General features: G+C 34.9%; 1 protein-coding gene across 1 annotated transcript in view; it reads left to right on the forward strand.

Annotated features, from left to right (window-relative positions):
- The first annotated feature begins 22,701 nt into the window (after nucleotides 1–22,701).
- Nucleotides 22,702–22,924, forward strand: part of LOC127697044 (potassium channel subfamily T member 2) — a 145,034-nt gene continuing 144,811 nt past the window's right edge. The window contains exon 1 of the mRNA XM_052199920.1: nucleotides 22,702–22,724. Coding sequence (XP_052055880.1) covers nucleotides 22,702–22,724 — 23 coding nt within the window. The remainder of the gene's footprint in view (nucleotides 22,725–22,924) is intronic.

Here is a 22,924-nt window from a genome sequence, read left to right on the forward strand (position 1 = left end):
TGTGGAGAATTGTTTATCTCTGTTTCCATTTTTAATTGAGTTATTTGGTTTGTTGTAGTCTAAGCTGTTGAGTTCTTTATATATTTTGTATATTAGCTCTCTGTCAGATGTAGGCTTAGTGAAGACCTTTTCCTAATCTGTCACCTGCCATTCTTGTCCTATTGACAGTATCCTTTGCCTTACAGAAGCTTTGTAGTTTCATGAGGTCCTTTCTATCAATTTTTTATTTTAGAGTCTTGGTATTCAGTTCAGTAAATTATCTCCTCTACCAATGTATTCAAAGCTATTTCCCTCTTTCTCTTCTATTAAATTTAGTATATCTGGTTTCATGTTAAGATTCTTTATCCTCGTGGACTTGACATGTATATATTTAATTTATTAGGTATATATTTAATATATACTTGATATGTATATATATATATATATTCTTAATTTACTCTTCACCCACCCTCTTATTTCATCAACAGCCATCTATATCATCTTTTAAATCTTACAAACTGTTGGTGGAATTACAACCTAGAATAACTTGACTTGAAATAAATCTGGAGGTTTCCCTATAGGCTAGAAATAAAACTTCCATATGACTGAATTATATTTTCCTGTGTATGTCCCTTAAGACTTCATAATTACAGGCAAATGCTATAGGTGGATCGTTTATCTCTTTGTGTGTTTAACTTGAAGTGTGTGTATGTTTGTGTGTGTTCTTGTGTGTGTGTGTGTGTGTGTGTGTGTGTGTGTGTGTGTGTGTGTGTATATACAATGAAACTGGAACTAGAGATAGAACACTCTGGGTGTACACATTAATGGAGGTAAGGTAGCAAAATGTTGATAAAATGAAAGTAGAAAGGAAGAATGCTGGAAATCAATCAGTTTTTCACAGAGAAATATATTTGCTTTTTACAACATAAGAAACTTATGCATGGAGATTCAGTGTATACCTTATCTGAAGCTTTTTGTCATCTAAGATGAATGAAATAGGTAACTTTGCATAGCTGTTATTTTCAAAAGAAAACACAGCTGCCCCTAAACTGGATTAGTATCAAACCTGCTGCTGTAAAATCCAGATTCTCATGCCATTAGCAAAATTATTTTAAATGGTTATGTTTAATAGTGTAATGAAGCATGGTATATATTATAAGTTTTAATACCATTTTTTAAATTTTTGAGATTATGATTATGTCATCCTTCATTCATTTTCTTTACTCCCACTTTTCCCATAAAACATTGCTTTTCCTTTGCATGGTTTCTTATTTGTGAATTGTTTTATATATAACCATTCTTAAATTTATCAATACAGCCTGGTCAGTATGTTCAGAGTTAGTTGTATGTATATGATTTGGGGGAACAAATTGCAGAATGCCCTGCATCGAACAAATGTGCTTTCCCCCTTTCATGTTACTATTTCCATCTGTGTTATTGTTCCCATAGCCTAGTACTGCTTTCTGTCTGTTGTTTTATATCATTTAATGTTTGTCCTGCAAAAAAATGAAGTGATTACAAAATTTAAGTGCCTTTACCTACAGCTTGTGAAGTCATACATCTTGGAGGAAAACTTATAACCACCAATGTCCAAAACCAGCATAATCCCTACCTATGTTGTAAATATTTATGCCCACAGATTAGTGTAGTCCTCACTCCCCTTCAAGGAAACTTAGGTTTGCAACAGCCAAAGACTATTACTGAACACCACAATCAGTCAATATTCATAATTGTGAAATTTTATCTATATCTATTATACAAATCCTGCATCAAAGTCTCAGAAATCATTGCTGAATAAGGCATTGGGCGATAGTTAGAGCCAGAGAATCAGGCTTAGAGATTGTCCCCTAGTAATACCAAAGCAAGATACATAAAGTCTCACCAGTATGCCTGCCTAAGCAGGAGCTCAACAATGGACTGAGGGTATTGCTTCATTTTTCAACCTTATACAAAGAACTATTGGTAACTTAGCATTGTTGATAATGAAAGAAATAAATTTTCCATGCATACTCTCCCTATATAGAATACACACATGCTATATATATGGCATATACATGTAAATGCCAATATCTATGTAACAACAATTAATGAATAAAGTGTACATGAGTCTGAAAGAGAACATGAAGAGTTTTATGGGAAGCTTTGTGGAAAGAAAAGAAATGAAAATATTAAAAAGAATTTTTTCACATGGCCCAATAGAAATGAATCCCAGGACATCTGTCCATAGCTAGTCTTCATTTCCACACACCTGAAGCAGTTCTTTCAAGGAAAATGTGTTATGCTATGAACTTGGAAGTTGAGATGGTTATTTTTGTAATTCTAAAATTTATGGATGTGGGAGAATAATTTACATACTTATGTACCATTTCTTTCACTTTCATACTATCATTTTCCATCAGGGCATTTGGTATACTTAGAGAAAAAGCTACTGTTGCTCTTCACCATCCCAAGGTCCAGCTTTCTCTATTGTTTTAATTGAGCTCAGTTATCTTTGGCTTTCACCAACAAATAGGCTGATCACTTCAGCTATTCAAAAACATTGTTTCTTCTCTTTCAACTGATACATTATTCCCATTATCATTCATTCTTCCGAGCTCATTAGAGAACTGAAAACATTTACTATTTAATAATTTATTCTTTGCCTTCTTTCCATTGACTGTCTGATTGCTCTATAGGCATCGCCTGTAGGAAGTCTCTCTCTCATGTATCTGTTCCATCGAGGGCTCTGCTCGTCCGTTTTCTCTGCATAGTTGGTCTAGTCTCTTTGTGTATATCCTTGTAAAGTATTTTTGTAGAACAATAAGAATAATCTTGTAAATTTAAAATATGTTTGCTTCTAATACTTATAGATTCAAAACATGATTAGTCAGCTTTCTGCTGGCTGGCCCTGGCTACTGGCCTCAGCCCACCTTGCATGTTCTCTCTTCATGTCCTTTTATGAAATCACATGATTCCAGATTTATGGGCTTGAACTAAATGCTTTTATTTTCTTTCACGAATGATCTTAACTAAATTTTTGGTTTACTTTTGGCCTCAGCTCATATGCCAAATCTCCAAAGAAATCTTACTTGGCATTTCAGTTAAAGGTCCCAAAAAATGGTTCTGCTATATATCCACTTTCTGTTGCCTCCAAATATTTGACTTCACCAGACATTTGTGTCTTTATTGATGACACACTGGAAATGTCTCTGATTTTGTATAATATGTGCAGTATAAAATATTTTAAGTTACAAAAAGAAGGAGAGAAAATAAACCAGTGATTTTTCGTTTAAACTTCAGTTGCAACCAAAATAAGTAATACTAACAGACAATAAGTAATACTAACAGACAATTAATAAGTAATACTAACAGACAATAAGTAATACTAACAGACAATTAATAAGTAATACTAGCAGACAATTTGTGAGCTTTTGTTCATGTTCCACTGGATGTATATTAAGATGAACTACAATTATCCAAAATATGTATTGGAATGTTGATTTTTGTATTTGTATTGGTAAGTTGTAGGAAGATAGATTTTTATTGAGTTGTTTACTCTTGCATATTATAAAGAGAACAGTTTGTGGCTGCACTTTTCACTTAGGAAAATAGCAAAACTTTGATATATTTTTAGGACTTTTTTTTTACTGAAACATATCCTAGCCCTCAGACTCATTTTTAATCCACCATAACCTTGGACTTTCTGCAGCCTTTCTCCAAAATGCTACCATCATAGGCACATATCACCACACCTAGTGTATTTATTTTATTTCAACTGTGAGTCTTTGTTAATTAGTAGTTAAATAGTTATTACTCATTTTGGTCACTAGATTATAAAGTCCCTCTTGTTACAAGGTAGGTTTTGGAAACCTTTCCCCTTACGTAAGTGTTTTGCAATGACTGGCTTTCTCTTTTAGTAACTTCAGTGACAACATGTTAAATTATAAATGTTCTGAGAATGTTTTCATTTTCTTACTGACTTAAAATAGCCACAATTAGTAAAAAAGAAATGTTTTATTTTTCTACAACTTATGAATAAAGAGGCCTTTCACCAAATCTGTGACTGTGTCTAACCTAAGACACTCCTCTGTCAATATTGAAGTTAGACGGACAGACTCAGGTCTATCAACTGGCTGCTCTGAATCTTTCAAAGTTATCAAGGTTGTGTCACACTAGGGTATTGACATTTCCTAAGAGCTGGAAACAGTGCTATAAAGATAGTGCCTGAAAACAGAATTTCAAGCCTAAAAATCTTCCTTCTCTATGAAATATAATAGAAATAACATATTAGTCATATATATTTAATTTGAAGACCATTTTCTCTTTGCCTCGTTAATTTTAATTCTCATGTGAGATTTTAATTGATAATTAAAATTATTAAATAAATATTTTGAAATTAATTAAATTAATTAAAACCATTGTTGGGATTAAATGACTAATATATGGGAAAGCTTTTTCAACCCTTTCAAAATTAATGTCACAAGAGCAGTGTTCACTAAGTCAGCCGTACTGGAAATCATGAATTTGAAGTAAATTGCTTCAGTTTAGGGAGTGTTGCTTTTCTTCTGAAATTTCTCTTTGAACAATAATATTGATCAGGGAAATAGCTAGGTGACCATATGTATAGGTGTTTATGTGTTTGACCTCAACTTCGAAATATAAGGCTTAAAAGACCCACTTGATACTACCTAAGCTTCATCGTTACAGATGGCTGCTCTTGTAGACTAAATACATATTTGTGAGCAATAGCCCATGCAATAGATGTAAAACTGTCATTCATCTCTTAGAAAGTAGAACTCTGAAAAAAAGATTTAAGCAGGAAGTATGAAAACAAACACCCATTTTTCTCTCAGTTTCTTGTTGATTCTAGAATATTGCAGTTGAACTTCAGTTTAAATGAATGATGGAATGGAAGTAAGAGTTATTTATTCCATGACTGTTTACCACACTTTATGATGTGCAGAAGTGTATCATGTTCTACATGCCCCTGTATTTTTCATGACTGATTTTGGACTACTGTCCTTATTTGATTTTCAGAAAATGTTGACCAGAGACTGTTTGTCCTGTGATGTGCTAATACATGGCAGGATATTCATGTGGGTACATGGCAAATAAGAAACAGATGGTGGCTTAAATTACCTAGTATTTGTTATGTCCCTTTTAATATTCCATCCATGTAAAGATGCTTAAGTTTTCCTGACACTTTCTTTTTGATGTTTAAAGAGGAAGCACATTTATAAATCAAATTTCTATGACAACAAGACATTGTGTGTGTGAGGTGTGAGTTGTGAGTATGTGTGTGTGTGTGTGTGTGTGTGCGCGCACGCGCGCGCCTATGTGTATGTATATCAGAGAGGATGTGTGGGTTGCAGAATTTTATAAGAGCAGAGATTCTTTTTCAGTTTTAAAGATGTAGTATATATTTGCTATATTTACAGCTTTCTGCTTACATATATGCTGGTGTACCAGAAGAGGGCACCAGATCTCACTATAGATGGTTGTGAGCCAACATGTTGTTGATGGGAATTGAACTCAGGACCTGTGGAAGAGCAGCCAGTACTCTTAACATCTGAGCCATATCTCCACCCCTATTTTATTAAGTATTCCAATATGAAGGCCCTGGGTCTTTGATAGCCCTATTACTTTGGTTTTGGTCTCTCCTTTTCTTGCTTTCTGTTTTTTGTTTGTTTGTTTTTTAAAACAAAAACAAAAACTTCTTTTCCATAGGAATTATTCGTACATCATGTTTTCCTTTTCCCTAACTCTCTAAGTCAATTCTTTCCATCTCTAACCACCTGGCTTTACTCTTTCTCTCTCTCTCTCTCTGTCTCTCTCTCTCTCTCTGTCTTTCTCTATATATATCAAAACAAGACCAAATGGCACAAAACAAAACAAAACTCATGAAAACAAAACCGAAACAAACATACAGAAAAACAATTACAAAATAAATTCCAGAACAAATCAAAAAACTCTCATAATAAAACCAATGACTGTTTTCCATTGGATAACTAATTCTGGGTCTTGTCCTGAAGTATCATTGATAAACCCAGTGTCACTCAATTAAAGGTAACTGATTTTTCCTTTTTTTAGAGGATATTGGTTGCAAATTACTTCTTCACTAGAGATGAGTTTCCATATCACCTTCCTCCTCTCAGAGTTGAGATGCAGACTGGCCTGAGCTTCCTTTGTTTTCTGTCACAGACATTGTAGGTTCTTATGTGCATCATTCCTGTTGTGTCTTGATGACACTGCTTCCTTCGTGTCATCTACTACCACAGCTACTTTTAACAATCATTCTGCCTTTTCTTCCTCATAGATCCCTGGACCTTGAAGGAAGGGATTTGATGAAAGCATCCTGTTATCCTGAATCCTTTATAGTCTTTCACTGTCTCTCTATTAAATCAAGCATAAACTTTTCATATGAAGGCTGAGCGAGACTGCAAATGTCTCAGTCAAGTGTGCCTACTGGTGAACCATGGTAGAGAGTGATTCTATGTGTATGCAAGTGTCACAAAGGAATGAGATCCAGCTAGAAAGAAAGCCTGGAGGCAACAGTGGTTATTATTTTCGCTTTAGCAACCGTAAATACAAATTTGTTTTTAAACATATAATGACAAATAACAGCATACAAGCTAGTGTATAGGAAGACTCTTGGATGTTCACTTTATTTTAAGAACTGAATCTAGTATGTAAAAACTAATTAATGCAGGCAATAAAAAAAAACAATTCTGAAGAGTCAAGAGCTCACAACTTAGAAAATGCTTTAGGATTGAATTTATTAGCCTCTCTGAATCTGTTATTTCCTCTGGGCAGAGCTGTAGCTTCACTTGGATGATTTGTTGAACAGTCTTAAAAGTGATTTTCAGCCCAAGACCAATAGTCCAGTATAAATATAGCCATGGCTTTGGGCAGTAGTAACCACTCTGGGCGTCAGCTGACCTTTATTACCGGGTTCAAACTGCACAAGAAGGACTCCAGGCTCTTAGGACAGGCTCCTCATTTGTGCTTTCAGCACTCAGACTAATAAAAATTCTTTATGGCTGTACATAAAGTTATTTATACATCATCTGTTCTTTCTGATTTACATAGAGCTCCATTTTTCACTTGGTTGAAGACTTTGTTTTTAGCTTTCTTGTACTGTGACAAACTGTGAAGTTTATTTTTTTAAATTAACTTTTATTTCTATTTTATATGTGTGAGTGTTCTGCCTGCATATATATCTATGCATTATGTACGTATAATACCCATGGAAGGGAGAAGATAGCTTTGGATCCCCCTAGAACTTGAGTTTCAGATAGTTGAAACCTATTCTGTGGATGCTGGCAATTGAATCTGGTGTTCTAGAAGAGAAGCCAGAGCTCTTAACCACTGAGTCATCCCTACAGTTCCTAAAGTATAGTTTTGAATGTAAACTTCCTGTTGATTTTCTTCTCAACCAACAATCTATTTTGAGCTTGCCATGATATTATTTTTTTCTTACCTGAGATTTTACTTAAGTAATGGTTAGGAAAACTGTAAAAATGAAAAGTCTGGGCAATTTTTGTATTTCTTTATATTTGTTTGTTTTTAAAGTTAACTCTTTTTAAAAAATATTTATTAATTTTATGTATCTGATCCCATTACAGATGGTTGAGAGCCAACCATGTGGTTGCTGGGAATTGAACTCAGGGCCTCTGAAAGAGCAGTCAGTGCTCCAAACCACTGAGCCATCTCTTCAGCCCTAAAGTTAACTCTTAAGTAAGATAAAAACAGAGTGCACACGGAGGGACCCATGGCTCCAGCTACATATATAGTAGAGAATGGCCTTTTCAGGCATCAGTGAGAATGCCTTGTCAGGAAAGTGGGAGGTGGACATTGTTAAGCTGGCAGGGGAAGAAAACTCACATGGAGGTTTTCAGAGGGGAAATGAAGAAAGAGGACAACACTTAAAATGTATATAAAGAAAATATTGGATAAAATTTTTTTATTGATATATTTTTTATTTACATTTCAAATGATTTCCCCCTTTCTGGGTCCCCACTCCCCGAAAGTCCCATAAGCCCTCTTCCCTCCCCCTCTGTTCCTCCATCTACCCCTTCCCACTTCCCTGTTCTGGAATTCCCCTATACTCTTGCACTGAGTTTTTCCAGAACCAGGGGCCACTCCTCCATTCTTTTGGGGCATCATTTAATATGTGGATTATGTCTTGGGTATTCAAAGTTTCTAGGCTAATATCCACTTATCAGTGAGTGCATACCATGACTGATCTTGTGAGACTGGGTTGCCTCACTTAGTGTGATGTTCTCCAGCTCTTTCCATTTGTCTAAGAATTTCATGAATTCATTGTTTCTAATGGCTGAATAGTACTCCATTGTGCAAATATACCACATTTTTTGTATCCATTCCTCCGTTGAAGGACACCTGGTTTCTTTCCAGCTTCTGGCTACTACAAATAGGGCTGCTATGAATATAGTGGAGCATGTGTCCTTATTACATGCTGAAGAATCCTCTGGGTATATACCCAGGAGTGGTATAACAGGGTCCTCAGGAAGTATCATGCCCAGTTTTCTGAGGAACCGCCAGACTGATTTCCAAAATGGTTGCACCATGTTGCAATCCCACCAGCAGTGGAGGAGTGTTCCTCTTTCGCCACATCCTCGTCAACACCTGCTGTCTCCTGAGTTTTTGACCTTAGCCATTCTGACTGGTGTGAGGTGAAATCTCAGGGTTGTTTTGATTTGCATTTCTCTAATGATTAATGATGTTGAACATTTCTTAAGGTGGTTCTCAGCCATTTAATCTTCTTATTATCTTCTTTTGGCAAAACCAGTGATATAGAGAAAGATTGTGAAACTAAAGAAGGCTTGACCCCTTGTTACTGTAACAAAAATTTAAATGAAGAAATATTTACATGTGTATAAAAGTCATGAACATGACTATACACATGTGATGACCCTCCCTGAACGACCCATAAATAAGTATTTTTTAACAACTACATATACACTCACATTTCATATGTATGTCTATCATTCACATATATATTCCATATATACCCATGCATGTAAGTATATTGTACTTACCATATACTCTGCATGGACATATGCAATCCATGAACATATGCAATACATGAACATATACTCCAAATATATGCACACACTCTCCATATTCATGTGCAAACTTCATATGTTTACACATGCACATACACATACACACACACACACACTCAATATGCACAGATTACATAAGCACATGAACAGCCACACATAGTTTCACTTCTTTTATGATTTCCAGAAGCAGCTCCCCTGAGAATGTCTCATTTAATCGTGTTGTTTCTCAATGGTAAGCTCCATTTAGAATATGCAATACATTTTATTGAATAGCATAGTAGACATTGTTAGTTTTTTTGGTCTGAATATAAGCATGGGTATTGTGAAATTAACTATCCTCATAAGTTACATCTTGGCATGGGATTCAAGCATGCAGAAGGCTGCTACCAGCAGCTAGTACTAGGCTGTTACCAGATTCAGGCATCAGCAGAGCTCAGTCTTAATCCTTGGCTATTAATGTAGGGGAAATTAGAACATTAAAACATTCTTCCAGCCATATTTTTGCCTGGAAAAGATGTTTGTGTGCTCCTGGCCTTCCCCTATTGGATTAAAAGGACATGGGTAACATAGCAGTCTAACCCTGTGGGGAAGTGGTGTCCTAAGTCTAAAGAACTTTTCAACCTGTTTACACTTAAGGAAATTCTGTCACCTGATTCCACAAGCCAGTTGCTTGAACCTACTTGTGGGCCATTTTTACATTTTTCTTCTTCCTTTTTTTATTAATCATGCCATTTGTTTACATCTCAGTTGATATCCCCCTTCTCAGTTACAGTTCCACAAACCCTCCATTGCACATCTGCCCTCTCCCCCTCCCCTTTTCCTCTATGATGCTGCTCCCCCATCCACCTACCTGTCCTCTCCTGCCCTACCACTCCATCATCCCCCTATGCTGGGACATCAAACTCCCACAGGACCAAGGGCCTCCCCTCCCATTAAAGTCAGTGAAGGCCATCTTCTGCTACCTAATGTGTGTAGAGCCATGGATCCCTCCCTGTGCACTCTTTGGTTGGTAGTCTAATCCCAGGGAAGACTGGGTGATCTAGTCAGTGACATTGTTCTTCCTATGGTGTTGTAATCTCCCCCCACCCCCGCTGCTCCTCCATTCCTTTGGCCAGCAACTCCACTGGGGTCCCCAAGATCAGTCTAATGGTTGGCTCCAACATTTATATATGCATTGGCCAGTTGGTGGCAGAACCTCCCAAGAAACAGCCATACCACATTTCTGTCAGCAAGTGCCTCTTGGAGGAACAGCCCTGTGGGGACCACCCACCTGAAGATCCTTCCTGTCTGCAGACACCAAACCACTTTTAAATTCTTGCCAACCAAATCCAAGAACACATCAAACAATCATCCACCATGATGATGTAGGCTTCATCCCAGGGATGCAGGGATGGTTCAATATAAGGAAATCCATCAATGCTATCCACTACATAAACAAACTCAAAGAAAAAAACTACATGATCATTTCATTAGATGCTGAAAAAGCATTTGACAAAATTCAACATCCTTTCATGCTAAAAGTCTTGGAAAGAACAAGAATTCAAGGCCCATACCTAAGCATCGTTAAAGCAATATACAGCAAACTGGTAGCCAACATAAAATTAAATGGAGAGAAGCTTAAAGCAATCCCACTAAAATCAGGGACAAGACAAGGTTGCCCTCTCTCTCCATATCTTTTCAATACAGTACTTAAAGTTCTAGCTAGAGCAATTAGACAAAATAAGGAGGTCAAAGGGATACAAATTGGAAATGAAGAAGTCAAACTATCACTATTTGCAGATATGATAGTCTACTTAAGTGGCCCAAAAAACTCCTCCAGGGAATTCCTACAGCTGATAAACGAGTTCAGCAAAGTGGCTGGTTATAAAATCAACTCAAGCAAATCAGTTGCCTTCCTATACTCAAAGGATAAGCAGGCTGAGAAAGAAGTTAGGGAAATGACACCCTTCACAGTAACCACAAACAATATAAAGTATCTTGGTGTGACTCTAACCAAACAAATAAAAGATCTGTATGAGAAGAACTTCAGGTCTCTGAAGAAGAAAATCAAAAAAGACCTCAGAAAATGGAAAAATCTTCCATGCTCGTGGATTGGCAGGATTAACATAGTTAAAATGGCCATCTTGCCAAAAGCAATATACAGATTCAATGTAATCCCCATCAAAATCCTAACTTAGTTCTTCATAGAGTTAGAAAAAGCAATTCTCAAATTCATTCTGGAATAACAAAAAATCCAGGAGAGCTAAAACTATTCTCAACAGTAAAAGAACTTCTGGAGGAATCTATGTCCCAGACCTCAAGTAATACTACAGAGCAACAGTGTTAAAAACTGCATGATATTGCCATAGCGACAGGCAGCTAGACCAATGGAATAGGATTGAAGACCCAGAAATGCATCCACACACCTATGGCCACTTGATCTTTGACAAAGGAACTGAAAACATCTAGTGGAAAAAAGATAGCCTTTTCAACAAATGGTGCTTGTCCAACTGGAGGTCCAAATGGAGAATTGATCCATTCTTATCTCCTTGTACTAAGCTCAATTCCAAGTGTATCAAGGACCTCCACATAAAACCAGACACACTGAAACTAATAGAAAAGAAACTGGGGAAGACCCTTGAGGACATCGGTACAGGGAGAAAGTTTCTGAACAGAACACCAATAGCGTATGCTCTAAGAGCAAGAATTGACAAATGGGACCTCATAAGGTTACAGAGTTTCTGTAAGGCAAAGGACACCATCAAGAGGACAGATCGGCAACCAACAAATTGGGAAAAGATCTTCACCAATCCTACATCAGATAGAGGGCTAATATCCAATATATATAAAGAACTCAAGAAGTTAGACTCCAGAAAACCGAACAACCCTATTAAAAAATGGGGTACAGAGTTAAACAAAGAATTCTCACCTGAAGAACTTCGGATGGCGGAGAAGCATCTTAAAAAATGCTCAACTTCATTAGTCATTAGGGAAATGCAAATCAAAACAACCCTAAGATTTCATCTTACACCAGTCAGAATGGCTAAGATTAAAAATTCAGGAGACAGCAGGTGTTGGAGAGGGTGCGGAGAAAGAAGAACACTCCTCCACTGCTGGTGGGGTTGCAAATTGGTACAACCACTCTGGAAAGCAGTCTGGCGGTTCCTCCGAAAACTGGGCACCTCACTTCCAGAAGATCCTGCTATACCACTCCTGGGCATATACCCAGAGGATTCCCCACCATGTAATAAGGATACATGCTCTACTATGTTCATAGCAGCCCTATTTATAATTGCCAGATGCTGGAAAGAACCCAGGTATCCCTCAACAGAAGAGTGGATGCAAAAAATGTGGTATATCTACACAATGGAGTACTATTCAGCCATTAGAAACAATGAATTCATGAAATTCTTAGGCAAATGGATGGAGCTAGAGAACATCATACTAAGTGAGGTAACCCAGACTCAAAAGGTGAATCATGGTATGCACTCACTAATAAGTGGTTATTAACCTAGAAAACTGGAATACCCAAAACATAATGCACACATCAAATGAGATACAAGAAGAAAGCAGGAGTGGTCCCTGGTTCTGGAAAGACTCAGTGAAACAGTATTTGGCAAAACCAGAACGGGGACCTGGGAAGGGGTGGGAGGGAGGACAGGGGAAGAGAAGGGGGCTTACGGGACTTTCGGGGAGTGGGGGGGGCTAGAAAAGGGGAAATCATTTGAAATGTAAATAAATTATATCGAATAAAAAAATATGTAAATCCAAAAAAAAATAAAATAAAATAAAAAAAAAAAAAGAAATGCTCAACATCGTTAGTCATTAGGGAAATGCAAATCAAAAGAACTCTGAGGTTTCACCTCATACCAGTCAGAATGGCTAATGTTAAAAACTCAGGAGACAGCAGGTATTGGCGGGGATGTGGGGAAAGATGAACACTGTTCCACTGCTAGTGGGAGTGTAAGAGGGTACAACCATTCTGGAAATCAGTCTGGCAATTCCTCAGAAAACTGAAAGAATATAGAAAATAAAAATATTTAAAAAAAGAAATGAAAATGATATTGTATGACCTGCAGAAGCAACTGTTAAAATAAAAAAAAAAAGAAAAAAGAAAAAGAAAACTGGGCATGACACTTCCGGAGGACCGGAAGTCCTCACTACCCTGAAGATTCCTCTGCATGAAATTAGGACACATGCTCCACTATGTTCATTGCAGCATCATTTATAATAGCCAGAAGCTGGAAAGAACCCAGATGTCCCTCAATGGAGGAATGGATAAAGAAAATGTGCTATATTTACCCAATGGAATACTACTCAGCAATAAAAAAACAATGAATTCATGAAATTTTTAAGCAAATGGTTGGAACTTGAAAATATCATCCTAAGTGAGGTAACCCAATCACAAAAGAATACAAATGGAATGCATTCACTGATAAGTGGATATTAATTAGCCCAGAAGCCCTGAATACCCAAGACACAGTTAGAATATCAAATGACTCCCATGAAGAAATAAGGAGAGGGCCCTGATCCTGGTTAGGTTTGATCCAGCATTGTAGGGGAGTAACAGGATAGAGAAAAAGGAGGGGCATAATTGGAGAATGTGTGGAGAGAAGAGGGCCTATGGGACATATGGGGAGTGGGGAACTGGGAAAGGGGAAAGCATTTGGAATGTAAACAAAGAATTTAGAAAATAAATTTTAAAAAAAAGAAATCTTTCCTTCAGGTTGGAAAGATGGCTCAGCAGTTAAGAACACTGGCTGTTGTTCTAGAGATTCTGTGTTCAGTTCCCAGCAACCACATGGTAGCTCACAATCATCTGTAATGTGATCTGTCACCCTCTTCTGGTGTGTCTGAAGGCAGCTAAAGTGTACTCATATAGAAAGAAATATTTTCTGCAATATGTCCTTAGTCACACATAAAATGACAGCGGGCATAGATCTACTCTTTTTATAAAAGGGGATTTATCAGTTTGTGTTTTATGCATGAGCTTGTTCTAAGTTTTGTTTTCTCTTTATGTTTGGCAAAATCATGATGATGCTTCTCTATTTTCTTTATATTGGAATCTGGAAATTTCTCCCAAAGAATGTGAGAGTTATGAAAAGACATTTTTCACATCCATTTCTAGTACTTTAATTATAATCTTTGTATTCAATTGTTTCAGTAACGTTTTATCTTAGATTCTTCATTCTATTATCCCTTAGAAATACATTATACTTCCTCCCTAATTGTTCATACTTGGGCATTTTTCCCGTGTTTTAGAGTGGAAAAGCTTAGATATATAAGGGTTATTTTTTATACTAGATATATTTTACATACAGAATCTACAAATACTTTGGTTCCTTCTAGTGACCCCTTGATTTGTACTGTCACTAACTTTGTGACAACAGGGAAATGAAAAGTTTATATGTCTTACATCTGGTTGTTTTCTAAACCATCCATCATCCCAGGTAGAAACTGCCTTTTAACAAATACAGAAAGAATGGGGTTCTCATACTCTTTATTTTTCTTAAAAAAGAAAATTATTTATTTTATTCTTTAATTCTTTTAACAGTTCAGACTTCATCCCCCTCATCATTGGACCCCAACAACTGCCCATACTAAACCTGCCCCTCCAGTCTCCAAGAAGATGTCCCCAACCTGCACCCATTCCTCACCAGACCTCCCCACTCCCTGGGGACTCATGTCTCTTGAGGATTAGGTGCATCTTTTCTCACTGAGGCCAGACCAAGCTGCCATACTGTTAATTCTCATTACATTTTCTCCATGCCTCTTGAGATATGTAAATAAGAGTCATTGATTATAAACTTCCTCCACAATTTCCATACTAATTATTACCAGCATTCTTAACCTGTGTTCTTTGCAAAGTAATTTGTCCTTTTGAATTGTTTCTAGGATTTTTTATTCATTATTTATCACTTCTGTCATGCTACCTGCTTTTTTCTTCTGCATGCTTTCTATCTCTTTGTAAAGCCTGAAGTGCATTTTCTTCTTCTGTGAGATGTCTCCTTTTCACTGAAGCCTGACCTACATAATTTCACTATGGCAGAATAATATAACATTTGGAGCACTGCTTTGCATGTTTATATTGTACTGGTATTTACATAAAATAGTTTTGGTGAATTCACCTTTCTATTCCTGATAGTAGGAAAACAGGTAATTTTAAAATTTATATAGATCACTTTAGGAGAAAATAAAAAAAGTAAAACTATTAAAATGTGATATAAGCATGTTCTATCACAGAGAGAACAATAGTAAACATTTTACAGGAAGTCAAAAGTTAAAAATGTGATATAAGCAAGTGCTATTACAGAGAAAACAATAGTAAACATTTTACTAGAAGTCAAAAGTGTTTTCATTGATTCATAGTAACGTAGGTTGATCAGTTAATACACTCCCTTTTCCTAAAATAAAAGGTATTTTATTTTAAAAAGTAAAATAAAAGTAACAGCTTTGCTGATGGTAAATAGAATCAGTGTTTGTCTATAAAACATCAATTACTTCACATTAGAGAACTTAGAGGTTCATTTATTTGACTCCTTTTACACCTCATTATCTTGAACTGTAATGACTTATCTCTATTTTTACTTAGTTTAATCTACTTAAGCCATTATTTGCCCCACAGTCTTGTCTTTTTTTAATTTGTCTTTTTTAAAATTCCCACTAGAACACATCTATCAAGACAAAGTACATTTTCTTACATTTTTATGGATAAACATAAGCATGTGATTACTGCTACATAAAACCCAAGCAATAGAGACAGGAGAATGCTATACGATAACTACTACCCACTCTCCCTACCATGAAGATGAATTCTATGCATTTCATCCTTATGTATTAGTAATAATAAAGTCTCATAATCATTTTGTCTATACAAGTTTCACAGAATGTGTAATAGTTATCATTTTGCTTAAATATTATTTATGGAGGGGGTAAATTTCAATATTGTTAAGAAATGTATTTTGTAGGATAGACAGCAGACAATATGGAATCATTTAAATTGAATTTTATAATGTAGGAAAATACACTATTTTGTTATGCTATGAGTAGTCTTTAATCTTAGGCAATTTCTTCTTTACATTTATAACTAAGTGGGTGAACCAAGTAGATTAGAAAGAAAGAAAAAAAGAGGCTATTGGAGCCAGTGTTGTTGCTAAGTAGAAAATAATATTTCTTTTCATCTTTTCCACTAGAAAAAAATAGTGCCTATCATGCACAATGCCTTTGCTTAATCCCCCAACACATTTCTCTCCAAAATGATAGTAAAAAAATGAAAATAGTGAGAAAAAACTAAACAAAGCTGATAAAACAGTAAAGAGATGGATAGTTACCTAAATATTACATAAGAAGTGAGTGTCCTTTTCATATTAGACTCTATATTTGGAAGTTGTCAAAAAGCCTATTTTTTTCTACTCTACTTACTGCACAGTAAGACTTTGTTCTTTTATCGTTGATATAAATGAGATGTTTGCTTAGTTGTGTCATTTTGTTGTTGTTGTTGTTGTTGTTGCAGCTGTTTCATTTTTTAACCAAAATGATTTTTAATGAGATTGAACAAATTCCAGTTTACAAAATAATGGGATTTTAAATGTTTTTAATGAATTGTATTGCTGACTCCTCTTTTCCACCCAAGTACTAAATTTACCAATTCATGTTTAACATAATCATAATCCTCTAAAAATATGTCCTGTTTGTTGAGGTGCCATGTGAGTAGGACCACACAGCTTCTGTGGTGATCCACTGTGCAATGTGTGTGGTGAACTAATGTACTTTGTTAGTTGTGACCAAAATTTCTAAATGCTTCCGAATGATGATGTAGAACTATGGATATTTGTGGGTCTGTAAATGGGATAGTAACTCTGGACAAACTCTAAGAAGTTTTAGGTAGAGTTAAACTGATGTAAAAGATAGAGAAACAGTATATACATTGTGACATTTTACTATTCATCTTTCAATCCTTTCAAACAATAAAACATGTACAGCCATGCACCCAGGGCCTTAGAGTTTTACTATGGAAATATTTCTTATTTGTATAAATTATTTATACATAATTGTATAAATAAATATTTATTATTTATTTTGTGTGTATTTTGTGTGCATATCTACAGGAATATCAGGGCATAAGCTTACTGGAGTTGACTTCCTGTGGATTTCAGAGCTCAAACTCAGGTCATTGAGCTGTTGGCTAGAGTCTAAGCCTGCCAAGTTACCTCGCTGGCTTAAATTCTACTTAAGAAATGATTAAACCAGAGATATTTTGTACTAGATATGAACTAAGGTATAAAGTATATAAATAAATGGTGGAGTAAGGGATTATAAAATAGTTACAAAGCACAACTGTGGACCTTTATTATCTAATTTAGTTCACCAAACCATAATCATTTGAGTTAGTCTTGGATGGAAATGAGTGGATGTGGTTAATTATAAAAAGAAAGAAGAGATCCAGTGAATTCTGTCTTATGTAAAGTACTGTCAAATGTCTTTCAATATATATGGAACCCTGAATCTTTTGATTGTCTATGGTCAGGTTGGCTTTTGAATTGTAATAGGAAACATCACTCCAAGCAATTCTTTCAAAGGGTCACTACTCTGATGTTGAAACCCTTCCCCAGAATAGTGATGAATATTTTCCCCTTGCCAATTTACCAGGAATTCATTGTCAGTTTCTGTAAATGATGACGGTGAAACAACTAAAGGTCAACTATGATTAAACTTGTCAATAGTTAGCAAATATTGATCTGCATTGAAAATTGCCCAACTCTGTCCGCAGGCAGAAACTTTTCTGTTCATTCTTGTTGCTTCAAAAGCTGAGGGTAATAGACCACAGCTGGTTATTAACTAATGGATGATTTGATCTGTCTGTCTGTCTGTCTGTCTGTCTATCTATCCATCCATCCCTCTATCTATCTATCTATCTATCTATCTATCTATCTATCTATCTATCTATCTATCTACCTATCTATTATTTATTAACTAAATTTTAATTGCATTTTAATCCACTGCATCATTAATAAGGTATATGACTGATGTTCCTTGCTGTATCACTAGGCTTTCCTACTGTTTGCATTACTATGCCATTTTCTGTAAACTCTGACTTTGGTGATTTTTCTCTTATAACATAAAGGCCGTGGATCACTTGGTATTTTTCTTTCTTTCTTTTTCTTTCTGTCTTTTCTTGTTTCTTTCTTTTTTTCTGTGCTTCTTTCTTTCTTTCTTTCTTCCTTCCTTTTTGGTCATTATATTTTTATAAAATAGAAAAAAATAGAAAAAAAGGGCTGTATTTAGAGTTCTGGTGTCTGTAAAATGCCTTAGTGACTAAAAGTATTTGCTTCCAAATCTACCTACCTTTTTTTTTTTTAAACCTGGGACTCACATGGTAGAAATAGAGATTTTACTTCTGTAAGTTGTCCTTGAGCTCTTCAGACACACTAAATAAATAAAATATAAAAATATGAAATCTGTTATAGTTAATTCTTCTGTGTATATATTTAATGATTATATTAAACTCATTTCTATGCTCATATTTCAAGTAGGAATTGGAAACAACAAAATCATCCAGAGCTTAATTAAGCATTATTATTTGCTAGGTGCTTCATGGAATATTTGCTTAATTCTCATAATAGCTAATAATGATGTCAATATCATTGCATTTCTTTTTCAATTGATTAAGAAGTTAAAATAAATTAAGGAATTTATCCAGGTTACCATAGAGCTAGAAACAAGGCTTAGATAACATCAATATATTTACCTAATATCACAAACTTTTATACATTTCATAATGTTGTTGTGATTCTCAATCATAAGATTATTTTTGTTGCCACTTCATCACTGTAATTTTGCCACTTTTATGAACCATAATGTATGTGATTTCTGATGGTTTTAGGTGAATCCTGTGATAGGGTCATTTGACACGCTTAGGGGTTAAGAACTACTAGTTCATTTATTATCATCAAACGAATCATCAACAAACTGTTATGAGCTAATATAATACAATTTTCAATATAGGTAATCATCGTTTTAGGGTCTTTCTGTGTGTTTACAATGTATGTGTATGTTCATCTGCATGAGGCCACAGATCATGCCCCTTGTGACTCTTGCTTCCCACATTCTTTGAAACACAGCCATCTCTTGTTCACTGCTGCATAGAGCAGTAGTAGGCCCTTGAGCTTCTAGAAATTCTGCAGTCTATACCTCCAGTTTGCCAGAAGGCATTTCCCAGGTAAACTGCAAATTAACACACATAGGCCAATTGTGTATGGCTCTTATGTGAGTTCCATGATCTGAACACAGGCCATCAAGCTTTCAACATGAGAGCCTTATGATTACTCGGATACTATTTCTTATTATGAAATACAAGTTAGATTTTATGGCAGGTACTAGATTCATGTAGAAGTGACTTAATTTGGACCTAGGGATTATACCCCACCTTTGACCTTTTAGTTCTTAGATAAAACACAGCCTTTATACTTAACAATAAACCTTGAACAGCACAAGAGCTGGGCAGATACCTATTCTCTATGATCTTAGAACCTACTTTCCTATCGATAACCCTGAACTACTACTTATGACTTATAATGTTCCATCCGGGCTGCTCTAAACTTCAATTTGCCAGCACTCTATGCCAAGTTTTTATTGTTCACCTAACCAATGGCTGCTTTTCCTTCTTCCATCTCCTCACCTTCTTTTTCTCCTCTTGATTCTATTCCCAACCCAAGCCCAGGAAACCTAAACCCCATCTATGACTCTTCTGGCCAGCTATTGGTTTTTGGTGTCTTTGTTTACCAACCAGAAATAACTTGGGGTCAGAGTCCAGATCGTTGGGACCTACACATAGCATTACAATAGACAGCAAGATAAAACCTCAGCAGTTTCATAAAAATTGTTTTTATGAAAGATTTTCAGAGTATATTTTTATTAAGAATATGTATTAATTTTTAATATTCTACTAAGTCACTATAATGGATTTAATTTTATGTATATTAAATAAATAAAACATTTAGTAGAAAAGGTTGAATGCTTATGTTTTTATACATTTAATTTTAAATTATTTTAAAAGTTTAAGCAAATAATAGAAGATAGTAAAAGTTTTGTTATAAGTAGAAAAATTACAAGAGAAAAGGCTATCCAGTAGCATAGCAATATTAAGTTTGAATTATAGACACTGCAGTGGTAAGATAATTAAAAGTATTCAATTTTAGATACTGTTAATAAAAATGCTTTGTAAAATTATTTAGCTTCAATTGACATCATTAAGGTTTTAACCTTAATTATGGACATAATTAAAAGTTTTAACCTGTACCTAACTGATTGAAAAGTTCTTTCTTTTTATTTAAAGGCAAATAGAATATTTTTATTATGAATTTGAGGTATTTGAGGACAGAACTTTTATCAGTAAATTTGTTACTTAATACCACTCTGCATAGGGATACAAAATATGAAACTCATTAAATGTGATGAGAGAAAAGCAACGTTTTATTTAATAATGGCAGCTCAGAATCTGTGAATAAAGTGATAGTTATCTATATTAAAGTATATTTTCATCATCTAATAGTTTCAAGTTCTTATAAAGTGTTTTTGTAAGATTCAGAGTTGTAGGTAAAATGGTGATTCCATACATTTAGTATTCAATTTTGTGTACTCTATAATAAAAGCTGTTTCCAGTATTCCATTTGAGTTTGCTTTAATCAGTACTAATAAGTGATCTCTTTAGCTATCTTGGAGGCACAATTCTTGATGATATTTCTTAGATGAATTATTTTTAAAATATGAATAATCTAAATATGTACCTAGTTTGAAGGATTAGCAGAGAAGAGAACAATTTATAACTATTTCTGAAAACATTCTCTTGTGTGGTCTGTATGAAAAAGAGTTCATTTTCTATAAAAGTATAAAAATACCATGTTAAAATATTGACTGTTTCTAACAGGGATCAGAAAGTGTGAATAGGAGGTTGTTGTACAATTAAAGTAGTTTAGTGTCTGACATTTTGTAGTATTCATGTCTTGATATTTGCTTTTGCTTTAAAAGTGTTTAGAATAAGTAAAATTTTAAAATAATTATTAAGATAGAATGAATTTGGAAATGTTTAAAAATATATGTATTCATGTTCTTAGTTTAGAGTTTTATTGGCTTGTGCATATTTCTTCAAAATTTTTCAAACCCACCAAAAAGCCAAGGATGCACTACAAACACACACACACACACAGCCCTGACAACGAGAGTAGACTGTTAAGATTATAGGTCATTGCAATGATCCTTTTCTAATGTTGGTAGTTATTTTATTTTCTATAAAATATAAAACATGCTTTCCTGACTATGCTGGTTCATATTATCCTGGTGAGTCAATGCAGTATTGTAGAATTTACTATTAGGAACACATAAGATATTGAAGTTCTAGCATTTGATTAGTAAATAGTTAAATCAATCATTCAAATATTTATAGAATATGTAATTGAACTACTAAATGCAGTTGGTACTTTTGAACTAATATGTATCTCATAGTTTATTCATTTGTATAAATTTTATTTATAGAATTTAGTTATTAATTATTGCATGATATAGATAAGTTTAATTCAAATGTATGTCATATATACATCCACGTTTTTCTATTTAACAAGGTCTTGTACTTTGCTTGGGTCAGCTTAGCTTCAAACTCAGTATAGCTATAGATAACTTTGAAGTCAAGGTCTGTTGGCTCCACATTTAAATTGTTGAAATGACAACCATCTCCTGCCATGCTGGTAACATTTAAGTATTTTTTAAATGAAATAAACGCAAAAATTAGAAATAGTCATTGGCTGAAGAACAAAGATATATTTCCTTGATTGTAATTCTTACATATCTCATAGAATGGCAATAAAATATTTGCAAAATTGACAGATTTATAAATTATTGTTGCAAATGGTATAATTTACTTAGGTCTGGTTAATTTCTAAAAATGCATATATTCAATATGACTATTTAATGAGTTTGAGATATGTGCGTACCTGGAACACTCAAAGTATAACAAGGGTTACTGGTTACTGGTATACTGGTTAACTAAACATGTTTACCAGTTTCACATTGTTTCTGGGTTTTTTTGTCATTTTTAAAAATACATTTTTTGGGGGGCTGGAGAGATGGCTCAGCAGATAAGAGCACTGACTGCTCTTCTGAAGGTCCTGAGTTCAAATCCCAGCAACCACATGGTGATTCATACACATCTGTAATGAGATTTGATGCTCTCTTCTGGAGTGTCTGAAGATAGCTACAGTATACTTACGTATATAATAAATAATTAAATAAATCTTAAAAGAACATTTTTATTGAACTCTTTATTTGATAATTTCATACACATACTTTGCATTTTAATTACTGCCATTTCAGTCTGCTCTCTTCTTCCTCACATCATTATCCTTCTCCTTCCCACATTTATATATTTTAGTTTTGTTTTGAGGCCCACTGAACTGAGCCTTGTTCTTCTGTGTGAATATGGGTTCAAAATTATCCACTGGATACTGGCTTGCTCATAAAGAGGTATAAAATCAAGTACAATATCTTTCCTGGACTCCATCAGTAGACACTAAGTCAGCAAGGATGCATAGGACGCCTTAGTTCCTTATCTCTATTGACACACCCAGACCTGTGTAGGCCCATTGCAGACAAGCATATGTTTCCAACACTGTCATACAAAGCCAAGATGGCTAGACCTGGTGCTTCATGGTATTAATCTAGTGCTCACCTCATGGCTTACAATAGAGTAACCTAACTTCTCTATTTGGTGATCAATAATTTCAGAAAACAGCTGAAAATTTTCTTAAAGCCTAGTGTACCACAAATCTGTTAAAGATTTGCAATCATTCCAACTAGCCATTTTAAACCAGATGTCAAAATTATGTACAAATTCCTTTTGAAAAAAGTGA

Source organism: Apodemus sylvaticus, chromosome 12, assembly GCF_947179515.1.
Source record: "Apodemus sylvaticus chromosome 12, mApoSyl1.1, whole genome shotgun sequence".
NCBI lineage: Eukaryota > Metazoa > Chordata > Mammalia > Rodentia > Muridae > Apodemus > Apodemus sylvaticus.